At 41.0% G+C, this 18,053-nt stretch overlaps 3 protein-coding genes across 3 annotated transcripts in view; 1 reads left to right on the top strand and 2 right to left on the bottom strand.

Annotated features, from left to right (window-relative positions):
- tmed4 (transmembrane p24 trafficking protein 4) overlaps window positions 1-1,233 on the top strand; it is a 3,983-nt gene extending 2,750 nt beyond the window's left edge. The window contains exons 4-5 of the mRNA XM_037685051.1: window positions 383-529; window positions 595-1,233. Coding sequence (XP_037540979.1) covers window positions 383-529; window positions 595-744 — 297 coding nt within the window. The 3' untranslated portion in view covers window positions 745-1,233. The remainder of the gene's footprint in view (window positions 1-382; window positions 530-594) is intronic.
- A 2,774-nt stretch (window positions 1,234-4,007) lies between these two features.
- On the bottom strand, window positions 4,008-13,339 carry LOC119417764 (pyridoxal phosphate binding protein). The gene is made up of 8 exons (XM_037685047.1): window positions 13,227-13,339; window positions 10,494-10,601; window positions 10,374-10,409; window positions 10,227-10,302; window positions 9,240-9,380; window positions 9,027-9,169; window positions 8,508-8,606; window positions 4,008-5,022 (listed from the first exon to the last, which is right to left on the bottom strand). The coding sequence occupies exons 1-8, from the start codon at window positions 13,314-13,316 to the stop codon at window positions 4,831-4,833; spliced, it is 885 nt and encodes a 294-aa protein (XP_037540975.1). The 5' UTR covers window positions 13,317-13,339; the 3' UTR covers window positions 4,008-4,830.
- Window positions 13,340-14,399: 1,060 nt separating this feature from the next.
- On the bottom strand, window positions 14,400-15,969 carry snrpg (small nuclear ribonucleoprotein polypeptide G). Its single transcript, XM_037685048.1, has 4 exons — window positions 15,813-15,969; window positions 15,624-15,646; window positions 14,780-14,904; window positions 14,400-14,553 (listed from the first exon to the last, which is right to left on the bottom strand). The coding sequence occupies exons 1-4, from the start codon at window positions 15,842-15,844 to the stop codon at window positions 14,503-14,505; spliced, it is 231 nt and encodes a 76-aa protein (XP_037540976.1). The 5' UTR covers window positions 15,845-15,969; the 3' UTR covers window positions 14,400-14,502.
- Window positions 15,970-18,053: the final 2,084 nt, after the last annotated feature.

Here is an 18,053-nt window from a genome sequence, read left to right as displayed (position 1 = left end):
TGGACATGTCCAAACCACTGTCCCTCCTCTCTGGACATGTCCAAACCTGACTCTGAATTCAGTAAAACTGCAACAGAAAATTTTCAGGATTTTTCCTCTCCATCTTGAGGCACCAGCTGGTCTCTGACCTGTCGGGCACCACCTTTAGACCAAAACACAAAGAAATGAAGGACGAGTCGAGACTTCCTCCCTGTCTCTAAATGATTTGTTAGAACTTGTCTTGCTTCTCGGCCGAGTTTGACCATTTTAATTGATAAAAGTAGACTGTTGGAGTTTAGAGCCTTGTTTTGGCACTTTAGAGACAAACAGTCTCTTCTTGATGTGATCGGTTCTGAGTGTGCTCCCATGAAAACAAATAAAAACCACTTCACGGTGTTTGCAGAGAGTGCACCTGGAGATCCAGGTTGGAGAACACACCAACAACTACCCTGAGATCGCAGCGAAGGACAAACTGACGGAGCTGCAGCTGCGCGTGCGACAGCTGCTGGACCAAGTGGAGCAGATCCAGAAGGAGCAGAACTACCAGAGGGTGAGATCACTGACACCTGACGGGTCGGTCTTCGGCTCATCGTAACAACTCGTTCTGTTTTCTAGTACCGTGAGGAGCGCTTTCGTATGACGAGCGAGAGCACCAACCAGCGCGTTCTCTGGTGGTCCATCGCTCAGACCTTCATCCTCATCATCACCGGCATCTGGCAGATGAGGCACCTGAAGAGCTTCTTCGAGGCCAAGAAGCTGGTGTAACGTGAGCCAGGAGACGAGCTGGACTCTGCAGAACTGGGACACGTCCACCTCTAGCACAGAACCACCAGGAGGAGGACTGGGTATCAGCCACCGACAGTTCGAGTTCTCTCCCACAAACCAACTTTTTTCCCTCTGTAGCAGAACACTCCAGTCACCACCGTGTTTGTGACGTTTTCTGGACAACAGTGGACTTTTTCTCTGAAAAAGTTAAAAACGTTTCTCAGTAGTGTAGAAGAACCAGAATGTTAAAAGTGTTACCAGAAACGACCCTAACATCAGCTCTACGTTTTGGTCTTGTTGTTTCTGCGCGTTCTTCCAGCTGCGTTCCAACAACCGGTCAAAGTTCATACAACATTTTTCACCGAAGCAGCTGGAATTCTGCGCTCGCATTTATTATTTCGAAGCAGCAGTTTCACCTCAGAAATGCTTTATGAAAAATTTAAGCACTGAAGCCTTTTCATCTGCATGAAACGCCTGAAAAATCTGTTGGACCTTTAAGGAACAGTGCTTGATGTCTCATCATTTTTACTAATTTCTTGTTTACCGTATACTTTGCTTCCAGAAATTTACATTTCTGTTGGTCTTTCCTAGTTATTTTTTTTTTTTTTGGACTTTTACTTTTCAGGGGTTCCCAATCCTGGTCCTTGAGGAACACCTTCCTGCATGGTTTAGATGTTTCCCTGCTCCAGCACACCTGATTCAGTGATTTAATTCCTTCCTCTCGTTCTGCAGAAGCCTGCTAATCACCCATTTGTTAAAATCAGGTGTGTCTAAGCAGAGAAACAACTAAAACATGCAGGGTGGCGTTCCTCAAGGACCAGTGTTGGGAACCCCCTGGTTTAATCCATTTAACTCTGACTTGTGAATAATTCAGGCAACAAAAAAAAAATCACTTAAACTCCAGAATGAACCAGAGTTATGTTGACATGTGACAATTTTGCAAATCAATTTTTAAATGGGATCGTCAGGCTCAGTTACATGATCGCCTGGTGTTCCTGGCTGTGGGTGATATCAACTTGTCTGATCAGATTATTTTAGATCAAGACATTTTTATGATTTCAGCTGCATTTCAGTGTGAATTTCTTTAATTGATTAGAATAAATGTGTATTTTGTTCTTTGTTAGATTTTAGCTCCATCAGTCTGTAAATAGTTTGAGGGTTTTTTTTGTAAATAAGTTTTTCTACTGACTTTTACCCAAACTTTAAGTCGAAGCTGAAGTATTCTGTCCTCATTTTTAATGTAAAGAAGTTTCATCAGATCTTATTTATTGAGCGGCTGCAGCACTTGTTTTCTTGCCAAGTTTATTATTATAGAGCAGGTTTTGGTTGTAATCGTCTGTTACACTACATGCTGCTGAACTAAACTCTTGTGAACGCGTTTTTTGTTATTCTGTAAACTTTACTCTGGTCTGGATGTCGCCTCGAAGTGCTTAATAAAGATTTTAGCCAAAACGCCCGCAGCTTTAGGTTCATTTAGTATCGAAATGTGAATAAAGAGGCATTAATTGTTGGATAATGTCAACAATAAGATTTATTGTTTGGTTTGAGCCTCAGACTGAACCAAACAAGACAGAAATCACAGCTAACCACAAGTTGATCACTTTTTTTGATTTTTACCGACACTTTATATGGAAACGGACAAAAACAGCTCCTGACATCTTCTGAAGAAACCGCTGCGGGTTAAAAATCTAACATTGCATAGATTCACGTTCTCGTGTCTGGAAACTACACAGCACGGACTCGAACACTAAACACAAAAACCAAACCTGGATTATCAAGAATAAAGATTTGACACGTTAGGCACGTCATATCAAACATCACCATATCAAACGCACAATACTAAATGTTATAAAGGGATCCGTTTTAAATCAAGTCTTTGCTTCAAGTATGTACAATAAAAAGGTACATCGTAGTCCGTGGGACTCCCGACCGTGGATAGAAAACACTTCGGCACAACGAATCCTCGTCTTTCCCTCCCGTTACGATGTTTCAGTAGGTTCTCTGCAGTAATCTTAAGGTTAATAACATCTGACAAACACTATCCTTAAATATCTTAAAGGAAAAGGTAAATTTCTGTTGATGCGAGGTTGTGGAGTGCTTGTGAGCAATCAGTATCTTACCTGCAACAGAATGATCTTTCAAGTTAAGAGCTACTCAGAGCGGGGATCATTCATGGACAAATTTCCACAATCTAAATCAAGTTCAGTGTTAAACATTTTCTAGTGGTTATATACGCCTAAAAGCGAGGCGGATCCTGCCGCCGATCAGCCGGGACCGTTTGGGAGGGAGGGTCTTCGAGTTGCAGGACCTCGCTCTTGCATCGCAGGAACTTTAACCTGTACGAGAAAATCCGCACCACAGATTTTCTCCTGAAACAGTCTGGGTTGACAAACTTTTCTCAATTAAGTTTACGTCATTCTAGGGCGCAGTCTTCTGTGGCCATGTGCACGGGAACGTCAGGTGAAGTTTTGCCCAAACGTTGCCACATGTGGAAGGTCAAATCTATTTAGATGCTGCAGAGATAACATTTTGTTAGTCTGCGCTGCCATTTTAAGGGAGTCGGCAGAAAAGTGTCTCATTGGTACAGATTGTCCCAGTAGAGTTCCCGTAGATTTTAGTTTTTTCACCGAAGCCTGAACATCTGCGTGTTAATAACAGCTGAAGTTACAACATCAGTGTCTTTAGTGATAACTCAAACGTTTATTTTGTGTAAAAATTTCCACTGAAAGACACAATGCTAACTAGCCTTTCTATGGCATTTTCAATATTAAGTTAGCATCTACGCTAATTGTTGGGTCAGCAGCCTCTAACTAATGGGGTTCTTTGACAAATGTATAAAATAAGTCAGTTATTTGCGACCTGTGTTGGCAAAATGAGCGAATAAGCTCAGGCTGTAATGAAAGACACGTAAAAATGTTGATTCTTGCCAGAATCCAGACGGTGGCACAAAGGTGGGACCAAGTAAATGGTTAAATAGCATATAATATTTCTAATTTATCTTTAAATCTAAGCTTTCAAATAGATATTTTCAAAAAATTATCCTTTGTCTAACTTTTTTACGTTCCTTTTAAATGTTAACATTCTTCTCTGCAAAGCCGGGGAAACCCTTGGTGTAATGTTTTAGCGTCATTGTGACGCCCAGGGAGTCGCCTTTTTAAAAGTAATGAAGGAATTCCTGATGACATCATCCTAGACCCCCCCCCCCCCGCTGCAAAGTGATCGTCAAATTTCAGCAAACTAGGTTTTATTTTGAAGCTTTTGAGAACGATAATTTGAACTCAATATTGAAAAAACTACTTATTTTGTCAACACTGGTCACATATATATATAAATCTGTTAATTATATAAACATTCAAGCAAACTGAAAGGCATTATTATTGTTTTCTAATCGTACCACAGCCTCTGATTCACAACCGTAAAGGCTCAAAGATTCTCACCCTTGAATTTTGCCTGAGTTTGTTCAGTTTGCTTCTCAGTGGCTTTAGGGTCGTCTGCACACAGTCTGGTTTCACACTCCAGTCCAGCAGGTGGCGATAAAGCTCTGATTTGTCTTTAAAGGTCCAAATGTAAATGCCGATGAGTCTCCAGCATTTACGTTTTTTTATTTTTCTAACCAGTTTGATCAGAGCCAGGTTGACTGGCGCAATCACAAAATTCAGGCTTCCAAAGAAAAACCAGGACCTTCACGAACTGGTGCTGATGATGCTACGATCTGTCCTCAATCCTCCAAAGTAACGACTGACTACTGAAGGTAAGATGATGACTGCTAATAACCACTCCACATAACCCCACTTCTATTCTTTTAGGTCGTATTATCAGAAGTTTCTCTCTAGTAAGTTTCACTAAAAAGCTTTGTGTTGGAAGTCAAAGCACTAAAATACTGTTTAAAAACAGCAGAACTACAGTAGTTTCTAACTCAAAGTCAATTTAATGTTCAAAAGAGCTAAAAGGGCACATCAAAAGTCATTAGTACGAGAATTTCCATAAAGATTTCCAAGACGTTTGCCATCCTAGCTCCGGGTGTACGTTAGTTTTCCATATGAAGAGGTTTTTATCCTTTCGTCATGAATGTACTTGAATAATCTCTTAGTGTTCAGAGACGGTGAGATGTTTCATCTTCTTGGCAGCTTCTTCTGACACCGTCTTGGAGGTTTTCTCTGGACTGGGGGCCGGACTGGGGAGCGGACTGGGATTCGGAGTGTTCGCAGCGCTGTTGGGATACTCCCTGTTGCCGAAGATGATGCTGCCGACTCTGACGTTGGTGGAGCCGACTTCGATCTTCAACCCAAGGCGGCGCACCCAATCGAAGCAGAGAAAAAGATAGAAGTTGTGAATTCGCCGCATTATCGACTAAAGCTGTGAAACGGTGAAACTTATCGACGAAAACGAGTTTATACGTCTAATCAAGTTGAGGACGCTTATTTTCAAATTGTTATGAAAAACATTGTTACATTTATCTGATAAATTCCAGTTTGTTCACATCTATGAATCTTCGACCTACACCAGAGTTTGTCAAGGAGTCCCTCAGGGTTCAGTGCTTGTACTCTTTACCTCATATGTGCATTCGTTAGGTAAATTTTCATTGTTATGCTGATAATACTCAGTTACATTTATCTATGAAACTCGAATTCAATCAGGTGCTTGGACAACAAGCTTATCTTGAAGACATAAAATCCTGGATGACTTAATTTTCTACTTTTAAGCTCGGGCAAGAAAAAGATCGTGGTTTTTGGACCTAAGGAACAAACTTTGCAGCCTTTCACCTCTGGATTGGCATTAATTTGCACACAGTTCATTTGATAGCAAATTAATTTTCCAAGTTAATTTACAAATGTTTACAATTTTGCATAAAGTTACTTTTTCTTTGAGTCTCCAAACCTTTTGGAGACACTGCTCATCTTACCTTCAGTATACCTTCTCTTCATTGGCTGCCTGTTGAATTTAGAATTAATTTTAAAATCTTAGTTTTGACTTTTAGAGCTTTAAATGGACAGGCCCCCCAATACATTACTGAAATGTTGTTTCCTTATTCTCCAGCCCGCACCCTTCGGTCTTCAGCGCTGAACCTTCTTAAGGTTCCTAAGACCCGGTTTAAAACTCGGGGTGACCTGTCCTTTCAGGCCATAGCCCCCCGCCTGTGGAATGCCCTGCCCCTGTCTCTCCGTGTGAACGACTCTGTTGATTCTTTTAAAACGCAGCTTAAGACATTTTTATTTCGTCAAGCTTTTAGTTAAATGTTTTACTGTTTTTTTTCAGCTGTTTTTACTGTTTTTATTAATGAGTTGTTATTATTTTATTTCATTTTAAGCTTTTATTTTTTATTGTTGTACAGCACTTTGTGATTGTATCTATGATAAGTGCTATATAAATAAAGTTTACTTACTTACTTACTTACTTACCTGATCAGTAAATATTTAAAATTGTTTTACTTAGAATAAGATTAGAGTAACTGTGCATGCTTTCTGTGATTATGGGAAAGATTTTCTAGATTCTTGTTTCCTATTTTTTTAACCGTCCTGATCGTTTCTTCTTTTCTTTTCCAAAAAGAACTACAGTATCTAAAAAAAAAATAAAAAATAAAAATCCTACTGTTGAACTTAGCCACATTTTGTCACGTTAAAACCAGATATTTTAAATAATTTTTCTTGGAGTTTATGTAACAGACCAACAAACTCATGCATAATGGTGACGTAGTAACAAAATAAATGGTTTTCATGGTTTTTCTACAAATAAAATCTGAAAAGTGTGGCATGTACCGGTACTTGTACTAAACTTTTTATACTTTGATACCAACTAAAATCCAGAGCAGCCAATTGCCTTTAGAAGCCACCTAATTAGTAATTCAGTTGTGTGTAATCTAATCTCAGTTTTAATCCAGCTGTTCTCTGAAGGCTTCAGAGGTTTGTAACAGAACATTAACAGCATCATGAAGACCAAGGAACACAGCAGACAGTTTAGGGATGAAGTTGCTGAGATGTTTAAAGCAGGGCTAGTTTATGAAACATTGTCCCAAGCTTTGAATTCCTCACAGAGACCTGTGGAATCCATCATCCAAAAATAGAAAAAGTAACTGCAAACCTACCAAGACGGTCATCCACCTAATCCAGGGTGTCCAGTCCTGGTCCTTGAGGGCCACTGTCCTGCATATTTTACCGGTTTCCCTGCTCCGACGCATCTGAATGTGTTGAATTACCTCGTCATGTTTTGCAGAAGCATGTAAATCATCCACTGATTCAAACCAGGCGTGTTGGAGCAGAGAAACTAGGGGTGCACGATTGCGGTTCTGGTCGATCACCGATTTCTAAAAGGTCTGACCTGCCGATCCCGATTTTGGCCGATACTGATTTTGTTTTATAAGCGACACCGTCAGGTGATATAATGTCACAATGCACCTTCAATTTTCCAATCTTATCAAAAAACATACCCTTGGACAATATCCTAGAAACAATACAAACTGGTTTTAACTGGCCATGAGGTAGTGCTCTGAAATATTAATGAAGTTCAGACAATTGTTGTGAAAAATACAAAAGAAATCTGTAAAAATCGGTTTCTCGTGCAAGTATCGGACAATTTCCGATTTCCCCAAATTAAGGAAATCGGGGCCGATTTATCGGTGCACCCCTAAGAGAAACATCTAAAACGTGCAGGACAGTGGCCCTGGAGGGCCAGGATTGAACACCCCTTACCTAAACTGAAAGAGCAAGGAGAGCATTAATCTGAGAAGCAGCCAAGAAGCCTGATGGTAACTCTGGAGGAACTGCAGAGACCCACGGCTCAGGTGGAACAATCTGTCTATAGGACAACCGAGTCGTGCTCCATAAATCTGGTGTTTAAGGAAGAGTGGAAAAAGACTCAATACTGAAGGAACGTTCTGTTTGCAGTTTGACACAAGTCACATGTATCAGTCATGCATCAAACGAGGAAGAATCTGCTCTGCTCAGACCGAACAAAAGGTTCACATGACCCTGAACGCACCATCCCCACTGTGAAACACAGAGGTGGCAGCATCATGCTGTGGGGGATGCTCTTCTTCAGCACGGACAGAGAAGATGGAGAAACTAAACACAGGAGCATCCTGGGAAAACAAAACAAAAACTGGGGCAAAGTTTCACCTTCCAGCAGGACAGTGACCTCAATATACAACAGAATGCGTCGGAACAACACGAACTCATGTTGTAAGATGACCCGGTCAAAGTCCAGACCTAAAATCAGCTGAGAACATGTGGCAAGACGTGAACACTGCTGTTCACATACGCTCTCCATCCAGTCTGACTGAGCTGCAGCTGTCTTACAAAAATAAATGAACGAGCAAAAATGTACGATTACGAAACACATGCCACACTTTAACACTTTTATTTGTGTGTGTGTGTATATATATATATATATATAGCTACAATTATGCAGTACCTTGTGTTGGTTTGTCACATAAAATCTCAGTGAGATTCTTTGATTTTTTTGTTTTTAACAGGACAAAATGTGGAAAAGTTCAAGGGTTATGGAAACTTTTACAAGGTACTGTAATTAGCATGACCCTGATCAGTTCTTATATCTTTATCTTGTTATTTTAACTTTATGGCCTCCTGGGTTATAAATGAGCCGTTTCAAGTTTCCTTCATTTCCGAGTCAGTCATCACTCGAGTGTCGGAGGTTTCAGTGTTCGTTAAAGACGGTTACAGAAACCTTGGACTAAAGTCGTGGCGTACACTTTATTTTGCAGCTAGTTGTAAATAACGGTCTGTGTGGTCGTACGCTCGGGGACTCACCGCGTGCTCAAAGTCGTTGGACATGCCCATGCTGAGCTCCACCTCCTCCAGAGGCATGTTCAGACTGTCACACACCTCCTGCCTCCGACTCAGCAGCAACTGCAAAACACATTTATAAAACTTCTCACAAAATTTGAATATGGTGAAAAAGTTATTTTTGTCCATCACTTCAGAAAGTGAAACATTATATAGATTCATTACGCACAGAGTGAAATATTTCAAGCCTTTATTTCTGGTGATCCTGATCATTATAACTTACAAATAATGAAAAACCAAAACTCATGGTCTGAGAAATTCCTCTGAAAGAAATAAAGGCTTGAAATATTTCACTCTGTGTAATTAATCTATATAGTAGATGAAAAAAATATTAATATACGACACAATCGTTTTTTTTTTTTTAGATGTTCCTGTAGGTCTCGATCTTTAGAAGACAAACTCGTACAAAAACATTTATCGTAGAAATTCTGCCAACTTGTGAAGAGTTTTAAACGGAGCATGTCCTTGACGAGGTTCTTGTACCTGAAAGTCGGGGTTGGAGCCCAGGGTGAGGTTGTGGCCGTAACGCCCGATGGTCATGAGTCCTGAGAAGTGCAGGGCGGGGCACCGGGACAGGATGTGTTTGACCGTGTCCACCGTCTCCTCCGGCGGCAGGCCGTGTTTGCCTGCAACCAACATGCAACGCCCTTCATTAACCTGAACCTGCCAGCGCGCCTCTGGATCGGCGACACTCACTCTGCTCTCCGCTGGTGTTGACCTGGACCATGACTTTTAGCCTCTGGCTGCTGGCGCCCCGGACGCGCTGCCACGAGCTGTCCACCTTGTCAGCCAGTTTGGCCGAGTCGATCGTCTCCACGAGGAACAGATTGGGAACACCTGGAGGACGAGAGAGGAATCAAGCGTGTACAATAATCTGGGACAGAAAGAAGAAGAGTTGTACCGGTCAGGACGCTGAAAGTGATCTGGTCTTTACCAGGTTCTAAATGATTTAAAGCTATCCTCACGTGAACAAAAACACCCAACAGATTCCCCGGCGTCATTACTTATTAAATAAAAACAAAACGTTAGAGGTGTGAGTGAAGACTCTGCAGCTTCCACAGGATCTCAGAGGTTCAGGATCATCCAGGAGCTGCTCGTCACACGTAACTATCACCAGAGGAACCACCTTCAGGAGCTCCTACAGATGTGTGTTAACACAATGCCAAGATGGAAAGACATCAGCGAAGAGGTTGGAGAAGAAAACTGTTGCACATCAACCTGGGGAGGGTCAAAGGTCACTTTATTTGCAGTCCATCATTCTGCAGAGAAGAAGTGGGAAACATTTATTACAGCTGACGATCTGCACAGGGTGAACAGCCCAGCTAATTCACCCTGAAGGTCAGACCGTGCAATACTCAGAGAAATGAGCTCCGTCGCAGACTTTACAGGCCTCAGTTAGCAGGTCAGAGGTCAAAGGTCATGGTCGGTGTGTTGCAGGAGGAAGCCTCTTGTCTCTAAAAACAACACGGCAGCACGACTTTGCTTTGTAAAGTTTCATCTGAAGCTTTGTGAGACTTGTGGGACAGAACCAGACCAAGAGGAGAGGTTTACCCAGAATGCAGATCTGAGTGAACCTGGTAAGGACCGGATCCTTTAAAATACACCCCGAGTCATAAAAACAGTAGAATCAGAAAAAGATGGAAACATCAAGAAGAAAAACTCAGAAAGTTGACGGGCACTCACTCAAAAGTTTGTTGACGTTATTCTTCTGTAGATGGCCGATAAAATGCCATTTGATGTCTGGACAGGATTCTGAAATCTGAATGAAGACAGACAAACATTTATTTTAGATTCAAATATCCACTCCAACCATGAAAAACACGAACCTACCAAAGAATCTGAAGCTTTGTCCACGAGCTCGTTGACCTGTTCAGACACAGAGAAGGGTCAGGCTTCAGTTACAGAGTTTATCTTGGGACACAAGCAATGACTCTTTTTTCTTTAACTCACATAATTCTCTCCAAAGTTGCGCTGTCCTTGTCTGTAGGCCTCTACGATCATCTCCGGGGGTTTCGTCTTGCTGACAGCAACGAGGCGAGGCGGAACAGCCGGGACCGTCTGCAGAAGGACGACACATTCTTCATTCGTATCAGATCGGAGCGCGGCGCAGGATGTTAGCTCTGTTTTCGAGCAGCGTCTCAGTGGGTTCGTTTTTTTTTTTTTACAGAATAATAAAGAGGCCACGTCAAAGCCGAGGTGCTGGTAAAAGTCAGAACAGGTGGTTTTGTTTATTAGCAGTCCGGAGACGTCTGGATGACTCTGGAACACGCCGAGCATTCAAACAAGCCTCAGCTGAGATAACCTTCATCTTACAGTACCGTGCAAAAAAAACAAGTATACTTTTTGTATATTTTGCTTCCATGCAGCCAGATATTTCATAATCTTTTAGCGTGATCTTGATGGGTGGATGTTTCTGAAGGTCTTTCAAGGTTTTTCTTTAGGACTTTGGACACTTTTTCAGTTCAGTTCTTGACGGATCATTTCCTGAAGTTTAAACTTTTGAGAAAATACGCACACAATTCCCTTTTCATTAGGCAAATAACGTAAAATAACAAAAATACTACAGTTCAACGGACAGAGAATAGCATTAGCATCAGCAAGGTGATTCCCGAAGAGCCGTTAGCAGAAAACTTGACCTACAGAAGATCAGCTGAAGGATGACGTGTCTCTCGGGCCTTCGCTGGATTTTCTGCTCTCTTTAAGGGACGTGACCTTCAGTTCTGCTCACGTGTTAAATGTACAGTACTTTCAGGTTAGCACTTCTACGTTTGTCCTCCACTCGTTCAGTTTTTTATCAATATTTTTAAGGAAACACGACACACCACGTTGATAAACCCGGTTTTTAGTCGACGACTCCTTAAATCTCAGGTCTGGACAGAGGATCATCTGCCTCCACGTGTGCCAGGAGTCCGTCACCAGAACCTTCACATCCATGAACCTTCTCGGTGCAAATGATCCACTATCCCTCCTCTGCACGTCCAAACCATCTCAACCTTTTCTCTCTGACTTTATCTCCAAACCTGAGCCGTCCTGGCGCCCTCAGTTCTGATCCTGTCCATTTAGGTCCCTCCCCGTGAAAATCCAAACATCATCCCCTCATGGCAGGTCTCACTACCATCTGGTAAATCTGTTTTCACGCAGCGCTCTTTATGTCACAAATCACTCGTCTCCATCCCCTCCACCCCGCCTGCTCTCTCTTCTTCACCCCTTTCATTCTGCACATTGCTCTGGATCAGTGGTGCCCAATCCTGGTCCTTGAGGGCCACCATACTGTAGGTTTTAGTCGTTTCCCTGCTCTTCAGCGGGTCTTCAGGCTCTGCAGAAACCTGGTAATCACCCTCACTCAAACCAGGTGTGTCAAAAAGTGTCTCTGCTTTGGACAGTTGACCCCCCGGTACTTTAGGGTGCCGTCTACTCCTTGCAGCTAGTATGCTCCACCTGTCTCCCTCTCGTTCACAAACATGAACCGTGTCTTACTTCTACTGACTGCCACCCTGCCTAGAGGAAGCCCAATTATTCAGCTGAGTCGATATTGGCCACTTTCAAAAAACAAAACATGGCTATACATACTTGATCAAGGCAGTTTAATGTTTCCCACAGTTTAGCTCGTTTAAACAAGAAAGCTCTTCTATTATTCCAATATTTTTACAATTTCTGCTAAGGCTGTTAAAGGTCCTCATGGCTACGTCAAGATCAGTTAAAAAAAGCTAAGAAAGCAACAAAATCTGCACGATTTTCCAAATATCGATGGTTAATAGCTCCCTACATAAAAAATTTAACAAACACATAAAAAGGAGCTTAATTTGTGACTGAACTGACACGTGTTTGTTGACTTGCAAAAACAGCCGAAGTGGCAGAAAATAGGTTAAGAATGGCTGCGTCCACGGGAAAAAAGTTCAGGATGAAGTCCAACCGTTCTGAACAAGTCCACGCTCGAATTTGTAGAAAAATGCAGATTATAAACGGTTTTGTTGACACCGACTGTGGACTCACGTTCAAGACCAGCACATCAAGCACTCTGGGAAACTCCAGGAGAAAATGGTGCACCGTTTGAGGGAAACGTTTTAGGTTTGGTTTCATAGTTTGTGATAAATAGAAGCTAATTTAGCTGAAAAATCATTATTCAATGAAAACTAAATCTGGGCCAAAAAAAAATAATAAGTTGGTGTCCTGATTACTATACTTTGGCCATAAATAAACTAAAATGATCAGCCTCTACCTCTCTAGGCTCTCTTCCACTTGCCTGTCCTCTTGTTCAAATATGGCCACCGTTTAAAGAAAAACTTTGACATACCTCCAGAAACCCTTCAAACATTACAAGTACAAACCCTTAGAACTAAAGCATAAAGAAATAAAATGATGGTGGAAGACCTTACAGGAGCAACTCATAAAAATGTCATTCAGACGGACATCCTGCACAAAGCGCGCCCACGTGCTTCGATTCATAACCACAAAATGATATTAATCCTCTGCACGCACGCACGAACCACGCTGCCAGTTTAAGTCATGCATCGTGTCATGGAAGTGCTGCCACCAGAAGCTCGCTGTGTTCCATCCAAACCGTGAGATGTTTGGCAGCCTTACGTAACAACCGCTCGTGCTTTCTGCGCGGACGCTTTGATCCGGGCGCCGACACCGGAGCGTCAGAGCTGCCGAGCGGAGACCTTCCCGGACCGCGGTTACCTTGGGCCGCCGCGCCGCAGCCTGGTTCACCCGCTCCAGCACCGATTGTACCGCCATGCCAACCTCCTCCGACATTGCTACTTTCCACATGACGTCAAACACCGACGAAACGCGACGTTAAGAGTTACGGAACCGCGGTGACGACATCCGCCCTTTCAAAATAAAAGTCAAACGAAATTAACGAAGGCTCTTAAAAGACATTCAGTTTAATGAGAACAGAAATGCACATGATTATCAAAATGATTAATATGGGAGAAGGGTATCCAATATTAAAAATAAATGTCATAAAAATAATTCTTAATGATTAGCCAGAGAACTTTTCAGCTACTTCCGCATAAGGACCGGAAGTAGCTCCCTTAATAAATTCTACGAGCCTGACCAAAAAAAGTCAATACTGTACACTTATCTCAAAATGTAGAAAACTTGTCAAATGTTTCAATATTCAAAGTTTTTGTGTCACTTGTTTAATAAAGTAAATAACATGGTCTAAGACGCCCCCTGCCGGTCAGTCTTGATATTATTTACAGTACTATTAAAGTACAGATCTCTAGAAAAACATTTCTATATTTTCACTCAGGTTGTTTAAGTTAAACCAAAATAAACGGTACGAGCAAAAAATGTTAACTCAAGACTTGGTGTATACTGTGACAGATTTATTTTAATTCAAACTCTGAACGTGTGTTGGGACTATTAAGATCCTCACTCCCCATTTGACCTTATTTTAATGTTCTGGACCAAGTCCTGCTCAATACAAAGCTGATCTGCACAAAGAAAATATCACATATTAGATACGTTAAGTTTTCTGCTTTTTAGCAACAAAAAAAAACAAGAGTATGTGTGAAGTGTAGGACTTGTGTTCTCAAAAGCGTGTTTCCTTTTCAGATGTTGCCACAGTGAGTAATCAATCCTCTATTGGATGAACTTGCATGTTTGTTTTGGCAAGTGTTTTACCGTGAATGAACTTCCAGATACACTTATCACTAGCCCGGATTGGGACTAACACAAAATCATTGCAAACGTAAAATATGTCACAAAAGCATGCAAAGAAATTATGTTTGACCATATAAACTAAATGTGGCTTATTATAATGTTGTTTAAGTTAAACAGTGCAATAACTTATACAATAAAATAAAGAACAAAACCGAATAGAAACAAAAATATTTATTCACAATAATCATCCAAACATCTCACAACTCGGTGATATACAAAAGCTATGACCATTAACCAAACTGGGACAAAGAAAGTAAAAAGTTGATGCTCGTTCTCTCCGTTGCTCTCATACTCGCTCTAAAGCCTCCAACATGATGATGCTGTTTCCCCTGATCACCTTTAAAAGAAAAATAATCACAGATTAGGTCCGAACAGGACAGGGCTAACAAAACAAAGTCTTAATATCAGCAATTTCCTTTAAGAGGAAGTGAGTCTTAAATGATGTCATTCTTTCCCACAACAGTGATTATTAAATAAAGTGATTATTCTCAAACTCACGTGCACAAACTGAGGTGTTTTATGTCGTTTGTTGACTAAGCAGTAAGAGCTGCTCAGGTACTCACCACCATGCCGATGGTGTTCTGTTGTCCTCCTGGGCCCATCTCCAGACAGTCGTCCACCACCAGGTTCATGAAGGGGTCGAACCCTCGCAGGATGCCCTGCACGTGCCTGCCTCCATTCAACTTCACTAAAAGGGACAGGAAAACAAAATAAACCTTTCACGTTTGAAAACCAGTCAGACTGAATGACGTCACAAATACAAACAAGTTAAATTGAATTACTTAGAAAAGAAAGTTCAAGATTTTTAACTTGTGATAAACTAATATATTAATTTGCAATGCAGCGTATTAAAATGGTCTTTTTGATTCGAGCTCTACAGAGGCTATGGTCGATAGATTATTAATTCAGAACATAAATCCACACATTTTGCAAACTATCACATTAAATTTTCTTAAAAAAAAAAAATAAAAACAGGATTTGGTGCTTTTTTAGGCCTATGTGACAAACCTGAAAATATATTTTGTTGGAAGTTTAGTTGAAAAAAATTAAAAATGAAGTTATTAAGTCAAATCTTGTTCTCACTTTGCCCATTTACCTTCATCTTGCCAGGAGCTCCAGATTAAATTAGTAATCCTGGCAACATCTGGCTGATTCACAGGTTTCCTTTAAATTTAAAACCAAATAAATTGCAACTACAGTTGTACGTTTACAAAAACCGTTAAGGTGTAAAAAAAATACTTCTTAGTGACTCGATCAAAAACTATTTAGGGTGACAGTGTATTTTTAAAAAGAAAATTAATAACACAGGTACAGCAGAACAGCTAAAGCTTCTTTACTTTTATGGCCCCAAAAAAATCTAATTCAAGAACTTGATAGGTTTGAAAATCAGAAGAACACCATACTCACATGAAAGCTTCTTGTCCATAAATCTGAAAAGAAAAACATCATTTTCGATCAGCGACAGTTTCAGATGGGATAGCTAATGTTAGCATTTTCATACAAAACGCAGCGCCACTAACGTATTTCTCGTTAAAAATAAACAACCAGACCAAAGCAAACATATGCAGATGTTACTTAAAACCCCAGTTAACTTACTTCTTCAGCTCTGGTGGGTGTGCTTTGCTCATTTTGTCTTTATTTTCCCGATAGCCTGTAAGCTAATTCGTGAGGTTTGCGTTTGACAAAGCCGCGGAAGGAAAGCGTGCGACCCGACACCGGAAGTTCAACCGGAAGTCAACGTCCATCATGTCCACAGCGCCCCCTCCAGGTCAGGAGGAGGCAGCGTTTTGAGTTTATTTTCAGCGTCTATCGAGCTTGAATCAGGTCTTTCTGGACGGATTCTTCTTTGTTGAAATGTTTGTCTCTTATCCAAAGACTTCTTCAGTCTGAGGAGCTGTAATGTTGTCTGTATTCTTTGTTTAAAACTGGTCTCTCTTTATGGGCTAGAGCAGACATGGGCAAAATATGGCCCTAGGGCCAAAAGTGGACAATCTCTATCCAGCCCTCAATATTCTTAATTGAAAAGAAGACAACTTTTGAATAATGTTGGGAATCAAATAACCTTTGATGATAAATTGTGGGAAATAACATAATATGGACTGGTGAATATAAGGTTTAATTATGAATTATGGAAAACAGATCATATAAAGATGGCTAGAATTTCTGTTAGATGTGGCCATAAGCTGATGAATAATATATTTTCAAGGGCTGCTAACTTTAAAATCAAACCATGACACTGTCTGCTGTCAGTAGGACAATAGTGACTTATTTCTAAGGAGGCCTTTAATGACAAAAACATCAAAAAGGTTCTTCCTCAGGTAACTGAAGTTAAATTATAGTTCACATCATTTGAGTGTGTGTGGGAATTATAAAATAAGTAATGCTGAGTAGCTTAATTGGTCAGAATTACTTTTGTAACCAGAATCTCACAGTCTTGATAAGATTATGTGGCTTTGTGCTGAAGGGTCATGTACTCAGTGGAAAGAGAGGACAGCTGATGTGTGTCTGATAAATTAGACAGGGACTTCAGAGAGTCTATAAGGTGTTTATTGGACAGGAATTGAAAACAGGAAGTGTCACTGGGTGGAGAAAACAGTCTATAAATGTTGGAAGAACCTTGAGACACGTCAGAATTGTACAGAGGGTCCCTTGATGTCAGGTAATATTTATATTGATACAATTCTCTCTTGTTCACGCATTTTGAAGTCTGTAAAAATAAAGATGTTGTTTAATTCTGACATAAGCGTGTGTTCCTTCTGAGCAAACGATCCGGGAAGGGGAGAGGAGAAGAGAACTTTGTTTCCCTTAAGTTGATGAAAACTTGCATGTTATCAATTAAACTCAAGTCCAAATTAAATCTCTTGGACAACTACATCAAAAACTTTGGGATTAAGAATAACCAAAACTTTTTTCCTGAAGTTGTTTCCAAAACTAGACTGAACCTTATAGCCTCCAAAAAGCAAGAATATTGTATTTTTTTTTACATATTTAAGTTAACACTCATGTGTCAAGACATTATGAGACATGTCCAGTGTACAATGAATAGGTCTATGTCTTGTATTCCAAGAGTATTGAGGAGACATTTTTATCAAGCATGCTAACTTTGCTACAAGATAAAGCCTGAAATAAGTGTTCCAGATTATCTTGAAGAAAATCTATTTACTATTTCTCTCAGACGCCCTTCAATTGCTTTAAATATCTTGATTTGGCCCTCTGGTAAAAAATGTTGCCCACCCCTGGGGTAGAGCCGACCCGAGACCAGAACCCGAGACCAGAAAGTCACGGTCTGACTGCAGCCATTCTCACATCGTAGTGTCTCTGACACCCAATCCCTCCCCGGGTGCTTACATAGCTGCCCATCGCTCCATCTGGTTGTATCTCACGTGCAATGACTTAAATACAGAGAACTAATTTCTCCATTGTATGGAAACATACAATGACAATCTCAGACTCAGAAAATGAGACTAACCTATAAATAAAGACTGAATGAATAAAAACAACTCAGTCTTATAAATAGCACCTTCTCACGGCGGATCAACCAGTTTGCTGGAGACGGCCAAAAACTATTGTTCACATGCAAATGAAGGACCATCAACATAACAATAGATCGTTAGTGCCTGACGGCTGCTTGGGTGCGGAGCGATAGAGAAGAGGGAGACGGCTGAACACAGACGCCTCCGCTCCCGTTTAACAATGGACGAGTTGGTCCTCCTCTAGGCTCATGGTCCTCCTCCAGGCTCATGGTCCTCCTCTAGGCTCATGGTCCTCCTCTAGGCTCATGGTCCTCCTCTAGGCTCATGGTCCTCCTCTAGGCTCATGGTCCTCCTTTAGGTTCAT

This window comes from Nematolebias whitei, chromosome 11, assembly GCF_014905685.2.
Source record: "Nematolebias whitei isolate Nwh7 chromosome 11, NemWhi1, whole genome shotgun sequence".
Lineage (NCBI taxonomy): Eukaryota > Metazoa > Chordata > Actinopteri > Cyprinodontiformes > Rivulidae > Nematolebias > Nematolebias whitei.
The sequence above is the reverse complement of the archived record's forward strand: the minus strand, read 5'-3'. Positions and strand labels throughout refer to the sequence as shown.

What these genes read in the sequence shown, in the direction of transcription:
- LOC119417764 (XM_037685047.1), bottom strand. Translation starts at nt 13,316, where the DNA reads ATGTGGAAAGTAGCAATGTCGGAGGAGGTTGGCATGGCGGTACAATCG. An exon ending in GCAACTTTGGAGAGAATTAT is followed by an intron (nt 10,410 to 10,493) that starts GTGAGTTAAAGA and finishes GTGTCTGAACAG; the next exon opens with GTCAACGAGCTCGTGGACAA. An exon ending in TAACGTCAACAAACTTTTGA is followed by an intron (nt 9,381 to 10,226) that starts GTGAGTGCCCGT and finishes CTCGTCCTCCAG; the next exon opens with GTGTTCCCAATCTGTTCCTC.
- snrpg (XM_037685048.1), bottom strand. Translation starts at nt 15,844, where the DNA reads ATGAGCAAAGCACACCCACCAGAGCTGAAGAA. An exon ending in TATGGACAAGAAGCTTTCAT is followed by an intron (nt 14,905 to 15,623) that starts GTGAGTATGGTG and finishes TGTCCCTTTTAG; the next exon opens with TGAAGTTGAATGGAGGCAGG. An exon ending in AGAACACCATCGGCATGGTG is followed by an intron (nt 14,554 to 14,779) that starts GTGAGTACCTGA and finishes TTTCTTTTAAAG; the next exon opens with GTGATCAGGGGAAACAGCAT.